Source organism: Limanda limanda, chromosome 16 (genome assembly GCF_963576545.1).
Source record: "Limanda limanda chromosome 16, fLimLim1.1, whole genome shotgun sequence".
In the NCBI taxonomy this organism is placed as follows: domain Eukaryota; kingdom Metazoa; phylum Chordata; class Actinopteri; order Pleuronectiformes; family Pleuronectidae; genus Limanda; species Limanda limanda.
In genome coordinates this window covers 20,739,256-20,763,949 of record NC_083651.1, presented here as the reverse complement: position 1 = coordinate 20,763,949, position 24,694 = coordinate 20,739,256, and the positions used below count along the sequence as shown (strand labels likewise).

Sequence of the window (24,694 nt, the reverse complement as noted above, 5' to 3'; positions counted from 1 at the left end):
GACAAGCTACGAGGTAAATCGTGACCTTAAAATATTTGGAGTGAAAGAACTACACGTCCCACAAACCATTGCAAAATATCCCTTTCCAGTTACTTCCAGCGCACTTTCTCTTGAATTTATTTTCACCTTTGGAATATTTTCCTAGTCTCTGTAAAACTTCAGTGGGAAACGTACTTTTGCTTCTACAGGAGCACAAAACATCATGTCACACACTCGTAGGTTGTCGACACATTATGGCTGATAATCAAAATCTCAAACGGAGAATGTGCAGTTTATTTGTGTTCACATTATTAAAGTCACATAATGACAGTGTTGCTTGGATTTCCAGTTAAGTTTGATGGTGAGAAAACAATTTAGTCTGTTTTGAAGAGAGGTTTCTGTTCTGTAACCCTTTTATATAATAATCACATTTTAAGTCACTTATTCCTGAAAAACCTGTTTCCCAACATGCTGCTATTTCAGTCCTTCCTTTGTGTTCGTGCTCCAGCTCACCCTGGTGGTGTAGGCAGCCTCCGGGTCGTCCTCCAGCACTCGGGACAGGCCGAAGTCGGACACTTTACACACCAGGTTGCTGTTCACCAGGATGTTTCGAGCTGCCAGGTCTCGGTGAACGTAGCCCATGTCCGACAGGTACTTCATCCCCGAGGCGATGCCACGCAGCATGCCGACCAACTGGATCCCTGTAAACTGGGCATCGTGTTTCTACAGGAATGAGAGGAAGGAAGGAAGAAAGGCATGCACGGTTAATGCCAGACTTTTATTGTGTACATGGTAAAGAACACAGAGGGAGTCTGACCTTATTGAGTATTTGCATAACGTGAAGCATTTCATTACCATCCAGAGCATTTTCATTAACCTTTAGAAACAACCCTTGACATTCTGTACCTCATCTGCAGCTCAACTGTGAAATCCCAAAGGCAGGGACACAGTAATGAATGGAAATTAGGATCAGACCAATACAAATCTCTTTCTTTCTTTTTTATCGCTGCAGTTTCTGCCATCCATTACTCATATGACACTCTGTTATTTCATATTTATTGTATCAGGGCTGGGCCATATGGTCAAAAATTATATCAAGATAAAATCTTCATATCACTCGATATTGATAATTATCACATTAAAGACAGATTTTTTGCTCCTGAGTGAAGGTTGGGGTTTTTGAACTCTTCTTTATGGATAGAGAATAATAAACATTTTACAACTGACACAGGTCAATCACTTTTACCTCATCACTGTCCTTGCATAATGTAAAAAACAGTATTGAAATATATTAGCCTTTTGTTTAACAGCTATTGATGATGATGAATTCAGCAAAAGTATCCCTGAATTCTCATCTCTATGATAAAAGGTTCATGAAACTCATAATTTAAATATAGTTTTTCACCGCAACAAACAGTTAAATTAAAAAGGTATACAGTGATGTTTCATCTTTCTGTACCACACTAAATCAAAGTAGTGAGAAATCCGTTTCTAGATTGTTCAAAGTGGAAAGATTCAACATTCATTAACAAACTTCGACCAGATATAAACCTAAAACACTTTTCTCCCTGTTTGCATTGGCGAGCAGGAGTGTTTACACTGGATTATCCTGCCAAGTGTTTACGAGGAAGCCTGTTTGTTCTATGATGCACTGCTGATGTCTGGTGGTCTATGGCAGTTTCCGCTCTAGGTTCACACCCGACAAATAGCATGTGAATCAGTGTTTTGTCTGGAAGGCTATTCACATTTGCTGCCGTCCACGTCATTTGTGAGAGGAGCGTGAGTTGAGTGTGTTTTCCTTTGAAAACCAGCCGGGTCCACCTCCCATTCCAGTCCGTCCAGGGCAATTAGTGGCCAGACCACCTGGCTTAGTCACTACAAAGCACTGCAGATTCGGAACATGGACATAAGCCGCGGTGCATATGCTATGAATTTGCGTGAGTGTGTTTGCACACATTTTCAGTGATAAAGTACAGGCCTCTGGGAGCATGTCAAGAATCAACGGCTACTCCTCCTGGATGTGTGTGGATGCCGTGAAGGCACATGTGGAAAGAAAAGGGCTAAAACAGGCCTCGGTACAGGAGCTTTCATGTCAGTGCTGTGAACCAGGACAAAGAGACAAAGGCAACGCAATAATCAAATTCACTCATGGCCGAGAGAGAAGCCGGGAGACAGATCATAAAACCTGAGCAAATGATAAGCCCTGAACGGAGAGTCGAGCTGAAACAGTCTGAATCAGCCCAATCTCAAGAACATTATTTACTAAAAGAAAGTTTGAAGTTTTAGGAGAATATTTTTGGATTTAACAACCACACTTAACTCATTTCAAGCCAAATCAGTCATGTCCTATTGAACCTCTTTCTAACATGGAGAGTATGTCGTGTATATTGTTCATGTGTTCTCTTTGTAATTTGGTCAGTTGTTCGCTGTTAAAAGTGGTATTTTACTGTTTTATCTTTATATTATCCTGCTGCCAAACTATACCTCAGCCAATGCAGAACTGTCCCCTTATGAAACCACAGTTAAATTCACTAGATCACACATCTATCTTTGGATCATAACTATCAGTCCCCTAAAGATTTTTTTAATCAAGATCCATGGGTCATTGTCTGAGAAATTAGTGAAAATTTATAAAATGGCCTCTAACAATGTTAAAGAAAGTAGAAAGAAAATCATGAACCTTCACCCTGATGCAGAGACCCAACAAAAACAAATGGGTTTGCCTCCTTCCACCAAGTTTCGTGATAATAACTCCTGTAATCTTTGCATAATCTTGCTTACAAACAAACAAACAAACAGGGGTGAGAACATAACTTTCTTTGCCAGTGTGTAGCCTGTATGTCTAACTCTGGCTCAACTGTTGTGTTGTGCATGGCCCATGTAAAATAAAACAATAAACTAAACTTTCACGAAGCAGGATTTCTTTTATTTCACTGACCGGGTCACATCTGTTGGTTAATAGAACCCAGAAAGATTTATCTGATGATGTTAAGACACCGCATTTAAACTTACAGCTATTTCATTTCCTACCCTGGTGAGACTCTTACACAATGTCTTTTTTGGACTGTATTTTTCATGGTTCCACTTGTAGACAGATCAGTCATTTATAAAACCAAAGAGCAAAGATTAACTGCCCTGCTCTCCGGTGACATTTCAACACAACATTCGGGCAGTGGCACAACTCCTGTTCACTTCCAAGCTGTGTGCGAGGGGGGGGCATATTAAGTATTTGCTTCCTGTGGCGAAGAAAATCCGCGGCTTGGCTTCATGTGGAGTTCAACTTTCGTGAACCTTGATCCGGGATATTCGCCTGCATTTGCGTATGTGTGACCGCTGCCTTTAGATTGTGTATTGGACAGGTGCATGACATTCCCCCCCCCATGCATTTAGACGGCTCCCTGGTGTGAGGGTCCTAATCCTCAGCCGGCCGCAGAGTGTGTGTTCCCCATCCAGCTGCCTCTGGGTGTGTGTCTCTACCATGCATGTAAACACACTTCTTCCTCGAGTGTAGTTGTGAGTGTTCGTCCTTGTCGTTACATACCCTCAGGAAGCTGTCCAGGGATCCGTTCTCCATGTATTCTGTGACAATCATCACAGGTTTACCTGTAACCGAGAAGATTTCCATTAATGGTCACATCAGAATGAGGGCAACGACTTTCTTTGTAATTCACTGCCAAACCAACGACCAAACCAAAGACTCTCGTGCTCAAATATCATACCACACTGAGATTTATCCACCGAAACTGGGAGTAACAAGGGAGGACTTGACTTAAAGCAGATATACAGAGCTGTGCATGTAAACGGGCCTTGATAGGGGCCTGGTTGAACTCTTTGCTGTCCGTCATACACACACACACACACACACACACACAAGCAAAATGAATTGATCCCAGTCATAGTTTTAGGGCCTCTGCAGGTCAGCTGTCAAAATGTGACATCTTTATTTCTGTGGAGGACCTGGCTGTAAATCCACGCCGCCTGCTATCATCTGTACCTGATCAGACGGACTCACGGTTTACTACCGAGGAAAGAAAGAGAAGAAAAACTCTCTTTAAGAAACCTTTAAATCAGCCGTTGTTAAAAGAACAGCATCGGTGTCAGAACCTGTTTGTGTCCCAGATGGCTTTGTTCTCCCTGCTGCACTGTTACTGTACCACCATATGCTGCATCTCCATTTGATTCTGATTAATGTGCCCTCCCCCCCTCCCCTTCTTTCCTTCTCAACAGATCCTTTCTCTATCATCCCTATACCTTTCATTCCCCATCACCCCCTCTTTCACACATCTGGTGAAACAGACTTTTTGGAGGAGTAAGATGGGCTGAGTGGAAAGCGCGATGGAATCGATTGTTAAGAGAAACAAATATAATACTCTCTCTGGAAAATAAAATCTATTAACAATGATGGAAGTTAGACTCAGTGTAATGCAGTCAATGCAGATCAAGTGACTGACTAGACTCACAGTGGAAAGAGTTACATGAATCAATCTGAGTTTGACAAAGTGTCCTATTTGTGCCAGCACATAGCTAAAAGTTAATGTTATATATATATTTATATATTACTGCTGTAAAAAAGGTGTCACTCTCCCAACTGTAGCATTTGACCACAGAAATAGATACAGTTTGGCTCTAATGGATTGCTCCGTTTACCAGCGGACGGCTTTTATAGTTGAAGACGGGAACACACACACACTCATCCCTCCCTCCTGTCCTCTTCCCTTCTCTGTTCCCAACACTGGCAGAAAAGATACAGGCCCCCAAGCCTCATTTGTTCTGTGTGCATGCATGGCTGTGAGAGAAAGAGTGTGCATGTGTGTGTGTGCGTGCGTTTGTGTGTGTGTGTGTTGTGTGTGTGTGTGTGTGCGTGTGGGTGTGTGTATGGGTGTAACTACAAATATGCAGCCAGTGGATCAGCCAAAAGCAGCAGCAAGGTAAATGGGGTGTGAAAGTCTCAGGATTATTAAGAATTAACAGGAGCAGCTTAATAAATCACCCCACCACAGTGTGTGTGTCTGTGTGTGTGTGTGTGTGTGTGAACGTGTGTGTGTGTGTGTGTGTGTGTTTGTGTGTATCAAATAGTCCCCCTAAAACACTCATACTGCTCCAACTCATGCACATGTATCCCTCTAAATGTAACACACACACACACACACACACACACACACCAACACACACACACACGTGCACACACACACACACGTAGACTAACACTGAATACCGAGCTTCTCCCATTAGTCTAAAAGCAGCAAATAAAGCCACAGTCGTGTTATTGCAGCATTTCTCACAGACAGACGTACATGGACGAGTGGTTTTAGATGAATTAGACATTAGTTCCGAGGATGAGGGTTAACAGACATACAACCACTTCACATTCTGGATGTACTGTGTTCAAGGCTCAGACTGAATGGACTTTCTTTACAAAGCAAAAATGCAAAGAGATAGAGATGACTCAGCTGACGACTTCTAGCTGCCTATTTCACTGTATTCAATTTCACCATTCATTAAAGAAAAGTATCTAATACCCTCAAGAAAAAAGAAATCTTGCCAAAAAAATTCCATAATGCATTAATTAATTATGCCCCTTGAGAATCAGCGATAACTTTCAGGTCTGTCGGTGATGACTCACTATGATGAATCCTAAGTGTCAGTCTGCTTTGCCACATTCAGCTTTTAAAGAGAAAGAAATCCTTTGTTTTTTAAAAGTATATATGGTTGAAATATGCGTCTGTGTCTGTTTTCACCGCACACTTTGAGATCCTATGTTAGTAATACTGTTTTTGATTCAAAGAAGTCACGGCAATAAGTCACTGAATGCAAATTTCAGAGCCAGGCAGCAATTAAGGTACCGAGAAAAACTCTCGAGAGGAGGGGAAAAAAGAAATAGATGAAAAAAGAGACAAAATAATAGGAAAAATCAAAGACAATAAAGTGAGAGGAAGTTCTCCAGGTATTTTATTCTACTCTTTAGAAAAACATGGCAGAGCTACTTAACAAGCCGGTGCCGGGGGGGGGGGGGGGGGGGGGGGATAGAGGACTGGCCCGTTCCACAGCCACAAAGTTCAGACTCATTATTTCCCTTTTTCTGCAGTCACTTCTTTTTAAAGAGGCCTTCGGTGTGCTAATGATAGTCTTATAAAGAGGCCCAGAGGGGAGCCAGGCGCAGATATGGATTTATGGATTTACGCCCGCTTTGGACACAGGCTTTGATCAAAGCACATTGAACTGCGGAGATTTACACCGTGGCAACTCAATAGAACTCCTGCGCTCATTCACAGGAGTGTCGGCCGCTTCAGAGCCATTTGTCAAACACAATTGTAAATCCGGAATCGGTAAAAAAAGTCTCTCTGGAGATGTTGGATCTGTGATGCAATGTGAATACAAATCATATCTCTATTCTATTCTACTCTATTCTGCTATTCCCATTTTTGAGTTTATCTTGTGATGAAGTATTTTTTAAATGTACGCGACTTACATAACTCCAATTTGGCAAAGTCCCCCCCCCCCCCTCGCCGTCGTGTGTGGTTCACTTACTGCGCGTCACCACCCCCTCCAGCCTGATGATGTTGGGGTGGTCAAACTGCCCCATGATCGATGCCTCGGCCAGGAAGTCCCGCCTCTGCTTGTCCGTGTATCCTCCTTTTAGAGTCTTGATGGCCACACAGATCTCCTTCTTACCCGGCATCTTCAGGCGACCACTGCACACCTCGCCAAACTCCCCTACAGATCACGAGTCAAACAGGATGGACTGGTTAAATATAACAACAAGATTCCACCCGCAGTGTTCTGACGGTACACAGTGACCTTTCAACTTTCTCTCTATGTCCAATTTAAAAAAAGCAGTGTGACATAACGTTCCCTCTGATCAATCTGGATTTGTTACCAGCGTGGGAGCATGTGTGTGTTTATTTCAACTCCTACTTGTGTGTGTGTGCCCTGTCAGCGCTGTTGGCAGACCGGCCACTTCAAAGCCAGCCAGCCCTTCTGCAGCTGGTGACAGGGATTTGGCCGGACTGCAGGAGATGAGCCGAGTGTGTTTGTATTTGAGTGCGTGTATGCGTTTGTGTGTGTTACTCCATAGTGTAAATGCACATTGAGTGTGCTCATGCGTGGTGATGTCAGCGCTGAGACATGTGCAGATCTCTCTCCGTCACGTACGATCATTTCCCATAGCGGCTCTGGATCAGAGAGCACGGGTCAAATCTTGGACATGAAGAGACGGCGTCTGGAAGAACTTATCCAGAATAATTACAGCCTGTCCAAACACCGAGAGCACGCCTGTCCCTTCCTGCTCCGCTCAGTTCTCCTGACCCTCAGCGCTGGACGGACGGATAAGGCCAGACCGACGCACCTTTCTTTTTTCTCATAAACATGGTCACGCCGAGAAAGAAGATCTGGGTCTAACGAGGCTTGATTAGGGACACTCTCTCCTTTCCTGTTTTCTGGTGGAGGTGGATATCCCACTTTGATCTGAGAGTCTGACCTGTGTAGGAGCGTGGCGCATGTGTTCTGTCTTTTAACACAAATCACCGATTGGCAAGCAGATCAAAGTCTGGTTAACATGTTTAATGAAGACAGATGGAGGCTGAGGCAGGGAGGGAGAAAAAAGACGTGTATATTGAGTTGTATATTGTTCATGAGCACGTAAAGCTTTGTTAAAATCACAAGTACAGACAGAAGGCCTGTACTTGCATTGAAGATGATGGACAAACTTTCCATCATTGATTTAGCTTTATTGTTCACTTAAACTAAACTAAGAATAACTTAGTTTTCTCATTGCTCCTTGGGACCGCATCACAATGTTCCCAGGGTTTTCTGTTCATTTAGATAAGATAAGATTCCTCAATATCTGCTGGTGTCTAAGATTTCATTATTTTGTTATTCTTACCACACATACACTTTGCTGGAATCTAACATCTTAAGTTTGTTTTTAGAGACAAATTAAGGCAAATTCTCATCTTTATAGTTCCTCTGATTTCACAGATACGTTACAGAACAGATTAAAGTAAACGTATTACTTGAGGTGGTGTTTTCTCCTGCGCTTGTTGAGAGAATTACACAAAACCTACTGCACAGATTAACTCCAAACTTCATGGAAGGATGAGTTATGGGTCAGGGAACAAATCAATATGTTTTGGTGCAGGATTTTCCTTTTCACTTTCTTTAACTTTGTGATATAGAAAGTTTTCTTTCAATACTTTAGTAAAGTTTGAAGTGAAATTGCACAGAAAGCTTTGGAGTGTGTGCATTAAAATCGTATTGTAACCTTCTTCACTGTGGACTTGTGTGTGAAAAGGCTCAGACTTAATTCATTTTTTATTAGAATGTTAAAAAGAACAGATTTTAAATTATCACTAATTATATTTTAATTACATTAGATATTCATTTGAAATGATTGAAAGCTTTAAAGTTTGTTCCATAATGTAAAATCTGTACTGTAAATACTTTGTCTAGCCTGCAACAGTACACATAATATAACGATTCAATGACATGCATGTTAATTATAGAACATTCCCACGGAAAAGCAGAGCGGGATTAATATAATCTACAGCACAACACAAATAGTTCACACGAGAAGTGAAGCACATTGAACTTTCCATATCGGATTTCTAATTAAAAAACGCCAATATCCATGTGTCAATCCGACGCAATAGAGATAAGCATTGATTGGTCTCTGATATGTAGGATGAAATATGCATAGAGGAGTGTAGCAGAGTCCGGTGTGGACTCAGGTATTAGACTCTCAGCCGTCCTGACAGCTTTACAGTGAGGAGAGCTGCAGGGACTCTGGAGACTGGCCTGCTGTTATGCGCTGTGTGCTTTGGTCTCATCTCTTCTGCCTCAGCGCTCGACATGAATCACAATGCATTACCCTGCACTCCCACTCAACTTATTTGGGAGGAGAGGAGCGGAGAGGTTTGCTTTACAGTTCTGATAATTAGATTTAGTTTAGGATTAGAGCATCAGGCAAAGACGAGAGAGAGGCAGGAAAATGAGGGAAGAAAGAAGGAAAGAGGGAAATTGAGGTTCACAAATCACCATCTCTCCCTCTCCACTGTGAAGGACTGGAAAGAAGAGACTTCAAGCTGGGGCACGAAAACCTTTCTCCTTCCCAGCTGTGTGGTGTAAGTCTTACAGTTAAACTAGCCTGCTGCCATGAAAATATATATACGCACACAGTATATATGTTTATATACACAGTATATATAGGAATACTATAAGCACATTTCTTTCTGAGAGTTCAAGCTCTTGGTGTTTCTTTGTAATTGAAATAGAGCATGAAAGAGAGTGGAAGTAAAAGGGTTCTGATGTAAGAGAGGGAAAAAGAAGAAGCAATGTATTTTCTTTTAATCCTGTTTTTAAAAAAAATTCTGGCTACTGTTTCCTGAACTGAAAAACCTTTGGATGATGAATCACGAAAACTGGTGAACTACTTTTTACCTGAGCTGAATAATGTTTGTCCCCATTTTATTCACAGAGATGATCATCTTTAACTATGTTCTGAATAACAATGTTATAACTAAATAAACTTTACGTGGGATTTTGGTGAGTATGTAGTGAGGCCTCACCTGCTCCCACAACTTTATCTATGGCGATGCAGGAGGCGTCCAGCTCTTTGGCAAACTCGTGCACGGCCTGGCTCGGGTCCTCGTACGTGTGGGGGTCCACGTAGGTCCTGATCCCCGGCAGACGCACTGCAGCAGCAGAAGAAGAACAGAAGGTTAATGACCATTTAAAAACTCTTGGTAACAAGTATCCACTTGAATGAAAATCCTCCCTCAGTCTGAATTTGTGAGTTTTGGTGTAGACTGGATCATGATGGGATTTTAACAGGAAGCAGTTGATGCAGTAAATCACGTGTTAGATAAACAGCAGCTCCTAAGTAAAACAGCTTTTACGTCTTTCAGTAAATCTCAGTTTTAAAAATGCACACGTGTTTATACGCAGCCGATCTGTGATACAAACACAAACAGTAACTAAGAAAAAAGACCCAAGTGACGTGTCCAAGATAATATTATATTAGCTTTGGCTGAACTTAAGAATTAGATCATGCTCACAAAGAAGACTACGGCTTTGGTTGCTTTACAGATGGAAGATTAGACCAAAGAACTAAACGTGGCCATGTGAGTATTCTTTATAGACAGGCTTGAAAAAAACGTGAATCTATTCTCTAAGTAATAAAGTTTTGCTTTATGATCCCCCCGTGGAGTTTTTTATGCTCTGCCTCTGACCCATCCTAACTATTCATGAAGGAGTGGACAGATGCTGCGCGGTGCCTGGGGAGTTGTGGGGCTGGGTCAAGGTTAAAGGTGGTAGACAGTAAATAACACTTCACATATGAATAAAGCAGAACAAGTAAAAAAGTGTGAGGAACATTTTTTTAAACCTGTTTTGGACCACATAAGGCTATCAAGCTGTTTCCTTGGCTTTTTTACACTATGGTCAAATTTTACATTGAAAACTATCTTTACGTCATCATATGAGTGAAGCTTTTTCATCACTGGTCAGATGTGCATCAGCTGAGATGACTTTCCTCCGGGGTAAACCCCATAATTAGGGGTCATGTAAACCTTAATTCTCAGCACTCGCTGCAGCTGGCCAGGGGAACCGTCTGAACTTGTTGCCTTTCCGAGTGAAGCCTCGCGGATTGGTTTGCAAATGGACCGAGAAACCTCCTTCTCAATATGGTCTCGGTCCGACTGCAGTCCTCTCATATGACCAAACCAACTGAGGTAGAGGGGGAACCACTTCAAGCGTGGAAGGATCAGCTCTAAAACAACCAGCGGCTGGTGTAGTGGTGTGAGAAATGCTCAGAGAGAGACATCCCCCCTGAACGTCACTCACAAACTGTACCTCCGCTCTCTGACTCAGTGAACGGTGCAGTGCAGAGGGGATGGGTTGAAGCAGGCCTGGGGAGAACTAATACTTACAGTGACCGTTGCCAAAGTGCAGTCGTTTCTCATCAGGATGTTTGGATTTGCTGTGGCAACAAAACCTGCCAATCCAAACAGAGAGGGGTCAGAAATAGTGCCATATATCCCAATAAGATGTGGCCCTGCCTGGAGGCGGGCGAGAACTCTTCGTGTGTGTGTGTGTGTGTGTGTGTGTGTGTGTGTGTGTGTGTGTGTGTGTGTGTGTGTGTGTGTGTGTGTGTGTGTGTGTGTGTGTGTAATCCCAGCTCTTATAAGCCAAGAGAGGATCAGTAAGTCTTATAATGAGCCATGGATTTATACTCTCTCTGAACAGTACTGACTTCCAACTTTAGCCACACACAACGGCAAGGCCCAAGCAAAAGCACAGACACACACACACACACACACACAATTCTTTGTTTTCTCCTCTGGAACACACTACCTAATACATCTCTTACAATGTGTTTTTACAAGAACTACATAAGGCATATTGAGTAAATTACATTTCTCCAGTTCTATGTGGTGTTTACAGGTAAATTGTTATTTTAGCAAAATAAACAATCAGTTTTAATGAAACACTGATGAGGGCAGAACTATTGCTGTGATTGGAAGAGACGACATTTGGACTGGAGTCAAGCGGGCGGTGGACCGACCTGCCGATGAGGACGTAGAGCAGCACGGTGAGCAGGATGATGGCCACGGCAGAGGAGATGGCGATCAGAACCACCTGACTGTTCTCACTGGAGATAGAGAAGGCTGCTGGAAAGACAGAGAGCAAAGAAAGCAAATTAATCCATATATCCATTAAAAAAATATTAGCTACCTTACAATCTACCTTCACCATTTTTAATTTCAGTATAAGAGCACATTACAGTTGATCTGGACGTACTTATTTAGACAGACTAACTCTTAGAAGGTTTTTGTAAATGCCCGTAACAGCATTCAAAAAATAAAGACCACATGAGAAGTTTATTAAACTCAGAAGTTTAAACACTATGGAGGCAACACTTCTGTAAAAGTTAGACTATGCTGCCACAATATCTGATATTTTGCGCCAGTAAATGCAAACATATTTCAATTTGGCCAGTTTCATGGAAAAATGATCACAGTGACGTTGTTGCTACCCTGAGAACAACATTTTTAGAAAGAGTTATTAGACCACTGGACACAAAGACCCTCCTCTGAACCACTGCAGGGCAAAAACTTCACGTGGTTTCACAATGGCAACAGCATCTCACTATTCTTTATTAAATATTTTATATAAAGGGACAAGCATTGGCCTCACATCTAATCTGCAAACCCAACATATTTTCAATATGCCGCGGTGTATGTGTGTTCTGAGCTTACAGTCAGGGCTGGTCTCGAACTGGAAGCTGGGGCTGCTGGCTCCGTATCCCGCGGCGGTGCGAGCTCGTATCTGCAGCAGGTAGGCAGTGTTGGGCTTCAGTCCGTTTAGAGACACATTACAGCCACGTGCACGGAGGATGGTGTAGCTGGTCTCATGCTCCTCCTGTAAGACAAGAAGGACAAAGACCAAGACGGACAAAGAGAGGGATCAGATATTGGTGAAAAAGCTGTGTTGAAAATATTACATTCTGGGACAATCATTGAATATAACACACCCACACACACTTACGCACACACTTACACACATCAACACCACCGGCCCGTTTGGCAGCTCTCTCTCCCAATCTGATGAGTTATGCCCTTTATATTTTATGACTTCTCTCCTACTGATCTCCACTGATAAAGCAACAGCAGGATTTACACACCGGGTCTGCGTTTTTCACATTGCTTCCAGATGTGGAAGGAGGAGAAAGCAGCAGAACAGACGAGAGGGCAGCAGGTCGATGCAGAGGAGAGCAGACAGAGAGTAGCCCGACCAGTTTTCAGTTAGAAAAATAGGAGGATCCAATCAGGTCATGTTGTTGGGATTTTAAATATTGTTGAACAGAATCATCTGCTAGAGAAGTACATTTTTACAGTGGCGGTTCTTGTATTTTTTTAAGTGGCCACATAGAAAAATTTACTGTTAGCTCTATAGCTTCATTGAATTTATTTTGAAGATTGTTCCTTGCTCAAGCACATTGTGTAAACTCTAATATTAATTGTTAGCATTACTAGTGAGTGATTCATTAAGGAAAAAACAACTTTAAGGCACTTTAGGGGCCAATCGGATTTCAGCTGGGGTAAGTGCCCCCCAGCCCCGCCCCTGGATCAGCTCCTGCATATTTACTGCAATTTAAACACTAGTTGGTGAATTACACACAATTTATTTAACAAACATATTATTATACATAATACTGCAAAAACATAAATTATGATATACTTGAATATATTTGTTTTACTTTTTTGTAAGAGAACAATTTCAATTAACATGGATTTGAAATGTGCTTAAAAAGAATGTTAACCGTAATAAATGAATACATTTGAATACAGTTAAAACGTGGCAAATATAGATCAATGTAACCCATCACTGCCAAGAAGATTCACATTGTGATGGATTGGGTAACATAATGCACCACTGGCACATCAAATAACATGAAATGAAATAAAATACAAAATAAAGATGTGACACTGTTACTGCCGAGCTGTGTGAGATGAATCTGCAGGGGGATGAAACTCACCATTTAGAGGGTAATTTATGTCGCGAACACAAATGTCAACAAATGTCACGTTCCCCTGTCTGAGCCTCACAGCCCATTTGAACTGTCCACAGCTAAATGTGCCGGGCCTGCCCGAGCCCTCCAGGCCTGCAGTCGTATTAACGCTACGCTCAGTTCTATGAAACCAACTGTCAAGCAGGAGAAAAAATAGGGCAAGGCTGATCTTAAATCTTTCAGGCAACCTACTAGGGATGACTCCAACAATCCTAAAAATGAGCTACATGTTTTGCAACACAGCCAAGGCTCATAAAAACCATTCAAGGCCGATGTGTGCCATGTCCGGGCAGAGTGAAATCCTCGGTTTATAGACCCCCGGTTATTAACAGGCGCTCATTGTTAAAGGCTACGGCATAAACACTCACGGACATGCACACATGCACAGGCAGCGTCCAAGAGAAACTTCACGCCCACTAATGGAGTGGATCAGAGTTTTATGGCGCACAAAGCTTTTTTTTAAACTGGTATGTGTGTGAGGAGGTAACCGATACACCAGACCTGCCCTGAGACAACTCTTCAGCGCAACTATAAATCTGCTCGGGACTTGTTGCAGTCCGGCGCACAGGACGGTGTGCGAGCCCCCTGGAAATCTCACACAGGTGTTACGGCACAAGCATTTGTGTGCGGGGGGGATACAGAGACACGGAGAGCGACACACGGGTCAGACACCTCTCCTCTACGAACGCTGCAGCCCGACAAGCCGTGTGATTGTGGAATATCCCATTGTGTGTGTATGTGTGTGTGTGTGTGTGTGTGTGTGTGTCTGGCCAGCGCACGGCTAGAATTTAATATGGCCTCTGCGAGGCGTTCTGCTTTGATAACGTAAACAAGGCTGTAGAAAATTATAGCTTGTATTACACACACATTCACACACAGTCACAGATGAAAACGCACACGGACCCACAAACAGGAGATGTGCAGCAGAAGTCTTGTAAATACAGTGCTTCAGCCAGCATTCCTTCCATGTAAGACTAAATAAAGAGCCCGAATTAAAGCTCTCTCTCTCCCTCTCTCTCTCTCTCCATCTGCTTTTTAGATTGAGGTGATAAAACATGCAAAAACAGTCTAGAAGTTTATTCCAACAAAGTGCTCTTAAATGCCTTATCGGCTGCATAGCGACCTTTAACCTTTAGAAGATCATACAGTTGGCCAGGAATTTTCAGAGATGAAGCCCCTCTCTTCTTCTTTTTATTCTTCTTCTTACTCTTCTTTTTCTTCTAGGAATCTTTTCGGGTTGGAAATTCCCAGGAATATAAGCAAACGTGCCCTGTAAGAATTCCCATATATAGGACGCGTAGGAAGTGCACAGCCCGAACAGTTTAGACACTCGGGCCTTTGGTTTCATGACCGTGTGGCACGGCGGTATGCGCTGGCGGAAAAGAGCTGTGTGGGCAGAGCCGGAGCCAAAACACATGGTTAGGTGGGTTTTCATTTAGAAAAGAAAAAGAGCTGCAGTGGGTTTTCCTGGCAAGTCCCATCTCGGCTACTGATATCATGAACCTCCTCATCGTTAACATAAGCACAACTTCAGTAGACATCTGCAAAATTTCAGCTCCAGCCCAAAATGTGAAATGTGCTGTAACATACCATGATTATCATAACTGTGTATTAAAAACTGCTCAGATGCATTTCTAACGAGATTAAATGGAATATATATGTGGAGATGGTATTAACAGGAACTTAAGTATAACAAAAATATAGTAATACTGATTTAGTTTTATAACATCAGAATTTACCATTTTTTTAGGGAATAGTTTAGAAGGTATTTATAACTGTACAGTGACCTTATTGTATAAGATCTTTCCTCTATTTAAGTCACTGTACTATTTCTAATATTTCTATTATTTCCTATTTTATTCAGTGAAAAATAGGAGAGGGGTGGGGCATGACTTGATGCGGATCAAGGTTTTTTTCATTGTCAGATTTAGATTTTTCCACATTTTGGTTGATTTCTCAGAGAATAATTCATGGATATTGTTGAAGAAAAATAATCAGGCATGTTTAAGGTTCTGATAATTATGAGTGAATGTACTTTGGTGCATATCTAAATAAAAAATCTGGATAGAGGGAATTTAAAAGTGGTTTCATAAGGGAAGGTATGCAGTTTACTGAGTGTCAGTCTAGTTCCATGTGCATTCACTCAGAGTTCTGTGGTATAATAAACCAACTTCCTGCTTCCAATGGAAACTTTGAAAATGTTTCAGTGTTTAAAGAACTTACAAACAATGGCTGCCATGACATGTTATTCATGATGCTAACTTTTTAATACTTCAGGCATAATCACGTGGCCTCCAAAAGCTCAACGAATTATGTGCACATACATCTGGGTTTGCATAGCTGGCTGCAAACTCAGACTTGCATCAAAATTACTAAAGAATATTATTGTTCTCAACTTTTAAAATGTCTCCTGCTTACTCCTGCTTTCTATTGAATACTGAAATGCATGTGCAGTAAAAAAAAAGCAGTCCACTGAGTTTTCCATCTACGATGAAAGTACTTTTAATTGAGTGATGTTGTGTGGTTGTTGGCAAAATATTCCCTCTTCTACTGTAAGAGGACCTAGAGTTATTGGTAAATTGCGATTGGATTACGTGATAATACACGCTGTGTATGTGTGCGTTAAACTTGTGTAAATACAGACGGAGAAAACCGCAAACACAGAAAAGCTTATAGCCTTGCTGATGCTGCAAATCTGAACATCTTACTAAAAGCTCTGTCTTTTAATCTTGGTCGGGCTGTGCACAGTTTCAACCTCCTGCTCGTGTGTGCTTGCAATTATGCCTGCGTGTGTATATGGAAGTCTCTCTCTGTCTCATAAGTGAGTAATGGTGTGGTCTCAAACTCCTGTCCTCCTATGGCCTTGATCGTTGGCATGCCAGAGGCCGACAGCGTCCCTCCGCCTGCCACACGAAGAGGCCTCTGCCCTGGGTTGGGATGGGGGTCTCCCCTGGTTGTCCCAGTTTATTCTTCTGCATGGAAGAGCCCTTTGTCCGGGGTTTGAAATCCCTGGGTATGTATGGCTGCTGTGGAGAATCGTCTGGGAACCTGGTTTGTGTGTGTGTGTGTGTGTGTGTGTGTGTGTGTGTGTGTTTGTGGGTCTGTCTCTGTGTGTCTCCATTAATTCCTGAGAGATGTGATGTGATTAACAGAGATCAGTACAAATGCCCGACGTTTTGTCACAGAGACTCTATGAATTGATACACACAATCGTGACGGGTGAGCATGTGTGCGTGCGACTGGGAAACCACACTGCTGGGACCTGCAGTGAGTTCTGACCTGGTATCAGCCATTAACTTCTCCTGTCGCTGTTTTCCGGCCTTGTTTTAACATCTTAGGTAAGGATGGCTGAGCAGGGAACAGAGTTTAGAGAGGAAACAGCTTCTGTCGGCCTACTAATCAAGAGATTAGGGGCCACTGTTGGCATTCGAGCAAACTGTGATCCTGGACACACACACACACACACACACACACACACACACACACACACACACACACACACACACACACACACACAAGCGCGTGACACACACACACACTGAATCTGCCAGTGTGATTAAACTTGCATCCACGGCTAATTTCACCATCAAATGTCAGCCATAGCACAGCGTTGGTGCTGAAAGCCAGTGTAATTCGTTCTGCACTAATTTCCCTCACAGAGGAATGAGAGACCCCACAGACGCATTTACTGTCTGCCATAAAACTTGTCTCCATTAAGGAGGAGAGGGGAGAGGAGGACAGGATGAAAGATAGAGGGAGAGGTGCAGAGGGGAGATGCGAGGTAAAAAAAACAAAGGGACGGAGGGTAGGGGCAGGGGAATGGAAAGGGATGCAGAAAGATATACAAGGGGGGGAAAGAAGAGAAGCTAGGAGAGAGAGGAGGATAATAGGAAAGGAAATAAGAAAAAGGAGGTTACAAAATAAAATCTGAAAAAACGAGAGAAAAATATGATGTGAGGTTTTTGGAAGAAAGAAAAAATAGTCCTGGCATCTGAAAGTGAGAAACCCCATTTCCCCCATTTCCAAATACTTTTTAACTAAAGCCCAAACTCTTGAACATTTTTCTAATCCAATGTATCAACATGTGTTGTTGTAGTGTGACTTTTGGCTTTGAACATTAAACACATGGAAAGCAAAAAAAGCAACTCTGATCTTAAAGTAATAAAGAATATTTTTCTCTTTTTTTTTATCTGGCTGGAGTTTGATGAAAAGATTTCCACTACTTTATAGATTCACGTGTGGGGAGGCGACAGGATGTGAGACTGCTCGGCCGGAGGAGAGTTTGGACGTGTGCTCTCTCACCTGGCTCAGCTGGGGACCGACTCCAGCGAGCACCTGCTACCGGCTCGAGACCCCAAACCTCAGGAAGCCTGCCAAGACTCTTTCAGCCCATTGAGCAATTTTCATAGGAACAAATGCATCACCGTCTTTGGAACAGAAGTATCTGGTTCTTCTTAATAAATATCCACGGGTGAGAATGGCTAGCGTTGCTCGGTCCAGACATAACAAGTCTGAAGCATACTAATTAACATGTTGTATGTGGTAGGAATGCTGGGAGTGGCCTTATGTACAAGATACACAGTGCAGCCTTCTCATCAAACTTGTTGAACTATTCCTTTTATATGTGCAGGTTATGATGCTGCCTTGCTCAAAGGCACATAAACATTTTATCAGCGACATATTCTGCACCAACCTTTTCGTAGTATTTGATCTCGTAGTCCAGGATGATGCCGTTGGGTCGTTCTGGTTCCTGCCAGGACAGAGACACACTGTTTCGAGACGTCTTTTCCTTTCTGATCACTGTTACCGGAGATGGAGCTGGACGAGAGACACAGAGAGAGGGAGGGGGAGAGAGAGTGTCAGCTCCTTTGTACCGAGGTTCAGTGGAAGTTCAGGCCCCGGTGTTGCATCCTAGCAATTGTCAATGGTTCCTGTAAGCCTAATTTATTTAGCTGAAGCCCAGTGGGGCCACATTAAAGTCTGTGGGCCAGGGTTGCTGCTCGGGACGAGACAATGTGTACTAATGCAAACACTGGCTCGAGTCTCCATCCACTCACACAGACTCAGAGATATCTGCACTTCACCACTGTTTGAGCAACACAGCGAAAAGGGCTCGGTCCAGAGGATTCAGCTTCAATTCATCAGAAGAAAAGAAATGTGTGAATCCAGTTTGAACACCTGAATGTTCAAACCAAGGTTCAGATCTTCGTCACCACCAGGGAGCAAACAAAAGACTTTTGTGAGCTATATACATGTGTCCTAACTTGTCCTAAAAAAAACACAGTTCAGTTTAATCCGGACTGAGACCACCTCTATTGGCCTGGATACATTTTGGTCAGTTGGTTTGGAACAAGGTCTGAGGAGAGAACTGAAAAGTCTTAAAGAAATAGTTCCTCGAAAAATGTAAAATCCACTCATTATCTACCCATGCTCTGCCGATGGAGGGGTGGGTGAAGTGTATGATCTTGAACTATCCCTTTATTTGTAACATTGTCACCTCCACACTCCATCTTTTCCTTTTCTATACTGATATTTATCCACTTGTCTCCTGAGGGTTCTTCAAAAACCACATGAAAGTAATCATATTTTTACCTGACATGACCTCCTGCACCAGATTACTCATATTTTAACTCCAGAATAAATCATTTAAAAAAGAATTCTGTCTTCCTATCGTTTTACGAAGATAAATTCCAGTATAAGCAGTAATAACCAGCACAGTAAAGTCTGCCAGGTCAAATTTGAGCGGTAATCTCTGGCAGGAATCACTGGCCAATTTCATCAAAATAAAAGAAAACAAGGCTGTGCTTGGTTACCACCTTAACCCTCTGTAGAGCTGGTGAGAATATGAAACTCCCATTCATTCATTTACATTCACTCAGTTTCACACAGTTCCCGATTTTATTCCTTAAGAAGCAATTTCTCCACAGAGATCAGTGGTTTGTCTGCTACTGTAGTGACCATTGTTCCACTGCATTTTGAAAAAGTGCTTTCTTTTCAATTTGAAACCCTTCACGCTGTCTCCCATTCCTTCTCTCTCTCTCTCTCTCTCTATCTCTCTCTCTTTGTCTCTCTCTCTCTCCGCTGTCCCCATCCCTTTCGGTTTGGTGCGCTCTCCCTCGCCAATCTTCCTCGCCAATCCTTCATCCATGCGTTGCTCAGCCTCGGGGAGTTCACATGGTCCCAATCTAGTAATTCAGCACATCCCTCCCTCTATCAAGCCCGGTACCCCTCCCTCCGTTCTGTCTCTCGCTCTTCACTCCCTTTCTCATTTCCCTTTTTTACTGCTCTCTAATTGCCAGGCAGCTCCGGGGCCAACCCGGCATCTGAGGCATCGACTTTTAATTTTATTAGACCACAGGAAAAAACATGTTTGTCTTTGAAATGTTCGAGCCTTTCTTGATTGTGATTATATGGCTGCATGGTGCGCCTGTGCGTGTGTGCGCGTGGTTTTTTTGCGACTTTTTCCGTGCATACACCCGTGTGTGTATTTCCGTGGGAAGTTATTTTTTCTTCTGTAATGAATCCAGATGGGGAGAATCTGTTTCTATACCCCCTGCTCTTCCTCTCCTCCTCTCCTCCTCTCCTCCTCTCCTCCTCTCCCTCTGGTTCTGATAGCCGGGTGAGGCTGTGCTTTTTATTGGCTCTGTGGTTTATGGTGGTAATGATTTACTGTGTCTGGGCCGCTCGGAGGCAGCTTCAAGTTCCTCTCCTCCTCCCGTTCCTTCTTCTTGCCTCCCCCCACCCCCCCCTCTCTCTCTCTGTGCATGTCTATTGGCGAGCGCTTCACTTGCTGTCACTCTCTCCCTCTCTCGCCCTCTGTCCGTAGTTTGACTGTAAAACTGATGCAGTAAACCAGGCCCATAACGCCCTTTAAAAACTGGCCTTCAGCGTCATTCACCTGTGACGTGAGGGGCATGATGCAGCTGTTGGAATGCATCTATTTCTCCAATACAACACTGGTGAACCATTGGAAGTGAGGTTGGCAATGCAATTACTGTTTATGTTATATTAATACATGAATTCATTTATGATAATGATTGAATTACAGACTAGCTTATACAAAAACATGCCCATTCTCAATTTCCACTCATCTTTCCCTCATCTCCCAATCTTACACATTTCTTTGCACATATTCTTGGACTTCACAGCTATTGACCATCACCACCTCCAGACTTTGTGGGAAGACATTATTGATTCATAGGATAAAATATTGATGAGGTGGCAGAAACTAGACGAACGCTCCTCTCTGTGTCTTCATGGTCACTGTAAACCTGACAGTCACATCAATAAGCAGGTGAAAGCAGGTGAGAGAAGGGATTTATGGTGGCTGCGTTTTCTCCTGACAAACTATCCTCTCCTCAAGTTCAGCTCCAGATCAGCCTGTTGATATTAGACCACACTCTTAAATGTAGAACACTGTTATCTGCTTGTTAGCGTAGTTATGACGACGAGCGGAGGGCAGAGGAGGAGAGTGGAGGAGGAGGGTGGAGGAGGTAGGAGGAGGGTGGAGCAGCGCTATCTGACAGCACCTTGACAGCGGTGCCAGGACACAGCGCTCCTTCCCAGGGAAATACTTAATCCAGCTTTTACGAGCCTTGCCATTGGTACCTGTATGTGTGAGCGAGTGTGTGAGGGAGAGAGACAGAGAGAGAGAGAGAGAATGTGCAGCGTTGGGTGGGGCTCGCACACTGACATACCAAATCCTTGTAAACTCTCCGGGCTGATGGAGAGTGTGCAGCTGCAGGCTACAGATATTTGTCAGAGAGACGACTGTGAATGTGTGTGGTTACAGAGGTGGGTTTGAATGTTTTTTTCTGCTTCAATGTGTGTGTGTGTGTGTGATTGCGTGTGTGGGATTGATCTATGATGTGTAAAGGGCCGAGATCCAAGCAATACAGATGGTTTGCAATATTCCGAGCACACGCAGGCCTCTTAGTGTTGATAAGCTGTCTTCAGGTCTAATATATATATTCAGTCACGATGCCTAATCACACACAGATCATGATTCTAACTCACAGCAGACTTTGGGAAAACTTAGTGAAACACTTAGCTTTTAATCCACTTTGACAAAATGAGGCCTGACACATGACATTTTATATATATAGATATATATATATATATAAACACACACACACACACACACACACACACACACACACGTCATCTATATTTACGACTCGTTCTCGTCTTGTCACTTTAAAGAGGTCATGTCTGGTCCCTGTCACTTGCGATACAGCCCATCGGTGACACCAGGGTAAACACAGCAGACATCTGTTTGTGTGTACACGCAACCTCTCACAATTTGCATAGTCTTCACATGACAGCTTTCGTCTTTAGCGGGGTTGACAAATGTACGATGAAGTGCGTGCATCCTTCATCGTCTTCCACTTAATTAGAGCAACATGAGGCCGTCTGCGAGAACACAAATGTTTCAAGTCTGCTGCTCCCGACATCTTCTGGAACTTTTCTGACAAATCCCTCGAGTAAAAACTCCAGATAATGTCCAAGTGAGCCCATGTGAGAAGGAAAGTGTCGTGAGCAAGTGGGGGTGTCGATGCAAAGAAGACACAGACGAGGATGTCAGAATGGAAAGACAAGGAGATTTAAGAGCTTTTGTTAATAACGGACCAATGTCGATGTGCTGTAAACTAAAGCACATGAGTCCAGCAGCTGAATTTAAGCGTCACGTCCTTACTCCTTCCGCTCTTCAGAGACACAACCCCTCCCCTGAATGTTCCTGACATTTTCTTGTTGTTGTGAAGCAGTCTGACCCAGACAATCTCACATCTTCATATATGAAAGGCAAACTCCGTAAAATGTCAGGACCCACTTTTCTGAACATTTTCCACAGTTCATGTCTGAGAACGGTTCTGAACGGTTAAAGTAAGGAATCTGTGATCTGTGAGGAAGCTGAGACTTCAACTTCTTCCTCCCACTTGTAGCTGCAGTAGTTTTGTTAAGCTCACCCTTTGGAGTGCAAAGTTATTCTGAGAACTGAACACTTCTGTGACACTGTTTAATATCGAGGCAGAGAGAGTAGAGGTTTCTTGCACAACTTCACCTCCTTCCAAGATGCATGGAGAAAGATAAAAGCAACACTTGAAGTATAACGCATGGAGTTTGAACCTCTTTACAATTGTAATAGTCAGTTTATTAGGTTTGGTTCTGGGATTTTTTTGAGTGATTCATTGTCTTTGTCTTTTCTTGATTTCTGAAAATGCTTTACTGATTTTTCTCTGATTAGAATCAGACAGGCAGGATGGAAATGAAGTACGCATCAGGCTCACACGATCGCATTCAAATCAGAACGAATATGGAGCCAGAAACACTTTCTTGCCATGTGCCTATCATCATTGAGATGATGGATTGTGTAAATCTGACCTTGCTGTTAACAACTCATGGGAGTGAACCCTACATCTGTTCCCTTTGCTCAATAAACCCCCTTCCAAGCACTAAATCCCCTTCGAACATCGAGTCCTACAAAGAAAATGTGCAGACGCACGAAGAGAGACTGGCTGTTGTTTGGGTTTGGACAGTATCCGGTGGAAATAATGCTGCCTGTGTCCAAGCAAAGAGAGAAATGGAAAAAGAAGACCAAAGGTAGAGATAATGATTGAGAAGTAAACAGAAGAAAATGGTGAGCTGCCGCCACACAATAACAAACACAGAGATAAACTGTATAAGAGAAGATGAAGGGAGAGGGAATGAACTGATGAACTACAGAGGGACTTTTCTGTGAATTCCTTGCTGGAGTCAGGTATTTCTGAGGTTTGGCTCTTTTTCTTTTGCAGTGAGATTTATTTCACTCTTGGAATTTCAAATCGCCACTTCCCTTCGCCTTTTGGATTCTTTCAAGGACTGAATACGTGCACAGATATTTGTAGAAAAGTTGGACGGGTGTTTCAGAAGCCCAACCTTGCATCAAAAGTGTCAGTTAAAAAGATGGGATTTCTTTTTTTACTTTGCATGAAGCAAGAAGACATTCCATCCCGGTCGTCAAACCAGAGATTAGTGGCCTGGGATCGGCTTGTAAATGTCCAGGGCTGATGGTTGGGGTGCACATGTTTGGAGCATGTAAACTATAGGTCAGCATATGATATGAAAAAAATATTAGAGGGTGAGGGAGAAAGATAAATCCTTTTTTCATGCATGAGTAGTCTTTCATAATCTTTTCACGTTTGGAGGAGGCAGCAGGAGATTGTCCAGGCACAGGAGGAGGAGAGCGATGCTACAGAGTTCCTCAACTGGACTCAGGGTTGAGATGCCAGTCATGACCCATGAGGTGTTCCATTTATGAAAGAGATTTGGTATAAACATTTTGAGCTTGTTTTTTCGTCACTATTTCAATATAAACACTTAGGAACACAAAGTTTGTATCATAGTTCAGTTTTTCTTGATACAGACTTTCCAGCGCACCAAGGCCTCAAATGCAAAAGAGTATAATGTTTTGACTTGAATGAGCCATTTCAATAGTTTACTTGCTAAAATCTCTTTGTGTATTGATTGAAGTATTATGTACTATTACATGTAGTATTTGCCATCTTACCAGCTTGGTTGGTGGTGATGGTGACGGCGGCGTACTGCCTCATCTTGGGTGCCGAAGGTGAAACCCCGTTCTGCGCTTCAATCTCAAACGTGTAGTTTGTGTGAGCGAGCAGGTCGCCCACCGTCACCGTGGTGTTGTGGAGGCCCGCGGCTCTCGGCAGAAAGCGAACGTTTTTACGACACGGCTCACAGCGCATGGTTCCGCCGTTGCTGCCGTTGGCCGCGACAGCACGGCAGCGTTTGCAGAGAACAGTGAAGGTGACGTCCCTGCGGCCGCCGGTGTCCTCCGGCCAGCTCCAGTCCAGGATGACCGACGTCTCGTTGATAGAGGAGATCACATTGCGAGGAGCTGAAGGAGGACCTGGTGGACAGAGCAGAGGGGAACATGTGGTGAGAGGCGGCCGAGAAAATGAGATGGTGATTCAATGCATAGGAGGAGAGATTGGGATTGGATGAGAAGGTAGAAAGGTGAAGAGTAGAACCATAGAAAGGATATAACAGTCGCTTGAAAATACAAATACAAATACAAATTTGAGATTTGCATTGAAAAATGTATCCTACTGAATGCTGCACAATGTAAACCCAACCCTGTCATCCTGTTTT

The 24,694-nt window shown here is 43.0% G+C and overlaps 1 protein-coding gene across 3 annotated transcripts in view; it reads right to left on the bottom strand.

The window, feature by feature from the left end:
* Positions 1–24,694, bottom strand: part of epha3 (eph receptor A3) — a 97,755-nt gene that overhangs the window by 16,192 nt on the left and 56,869 nt on the right. For 2 of the 3 annotated variants that reach the window (XM_061088217.1, XM_061088214.1), the window contains 9 exons: positions 24,093–24,452; positions 18,240–18,364; positions 12,234–12,396; positions 11,540–11,645; positions 10,905–10,969; positions 9,543–9,668; positions 6,508–6,693; positions 3,521–3,582; positions 493–702 (listed from right to left, as the gene is read on the bottom strand). In XM_061088217.1, coding sequence (XP_060944200.1) covers positions 493–702; positions 3,521–3,582; positions 6,508–6,693; positions 9,543–9,668; positions 10,905–10,969; positions 11,540–11,645; positions 12,234–12,396; positions 18,240–18,364; positions 24,093–24,452 — 1,403 coding nt within the window. The remainder of the gene's footprint in view (positions 1–492; positions 703–3,520; positions 3,583–6,507; positions 6,694–9,542; positions 9,669–10,904; positions 10,970–11,539; positions 11,646–12,233; positions 12,397–18,239; positions 18,365–24,092; positions 24,453–24,694) is intronic. The other variant, XM_061088216.1, reaches the window with a different exon arrangement.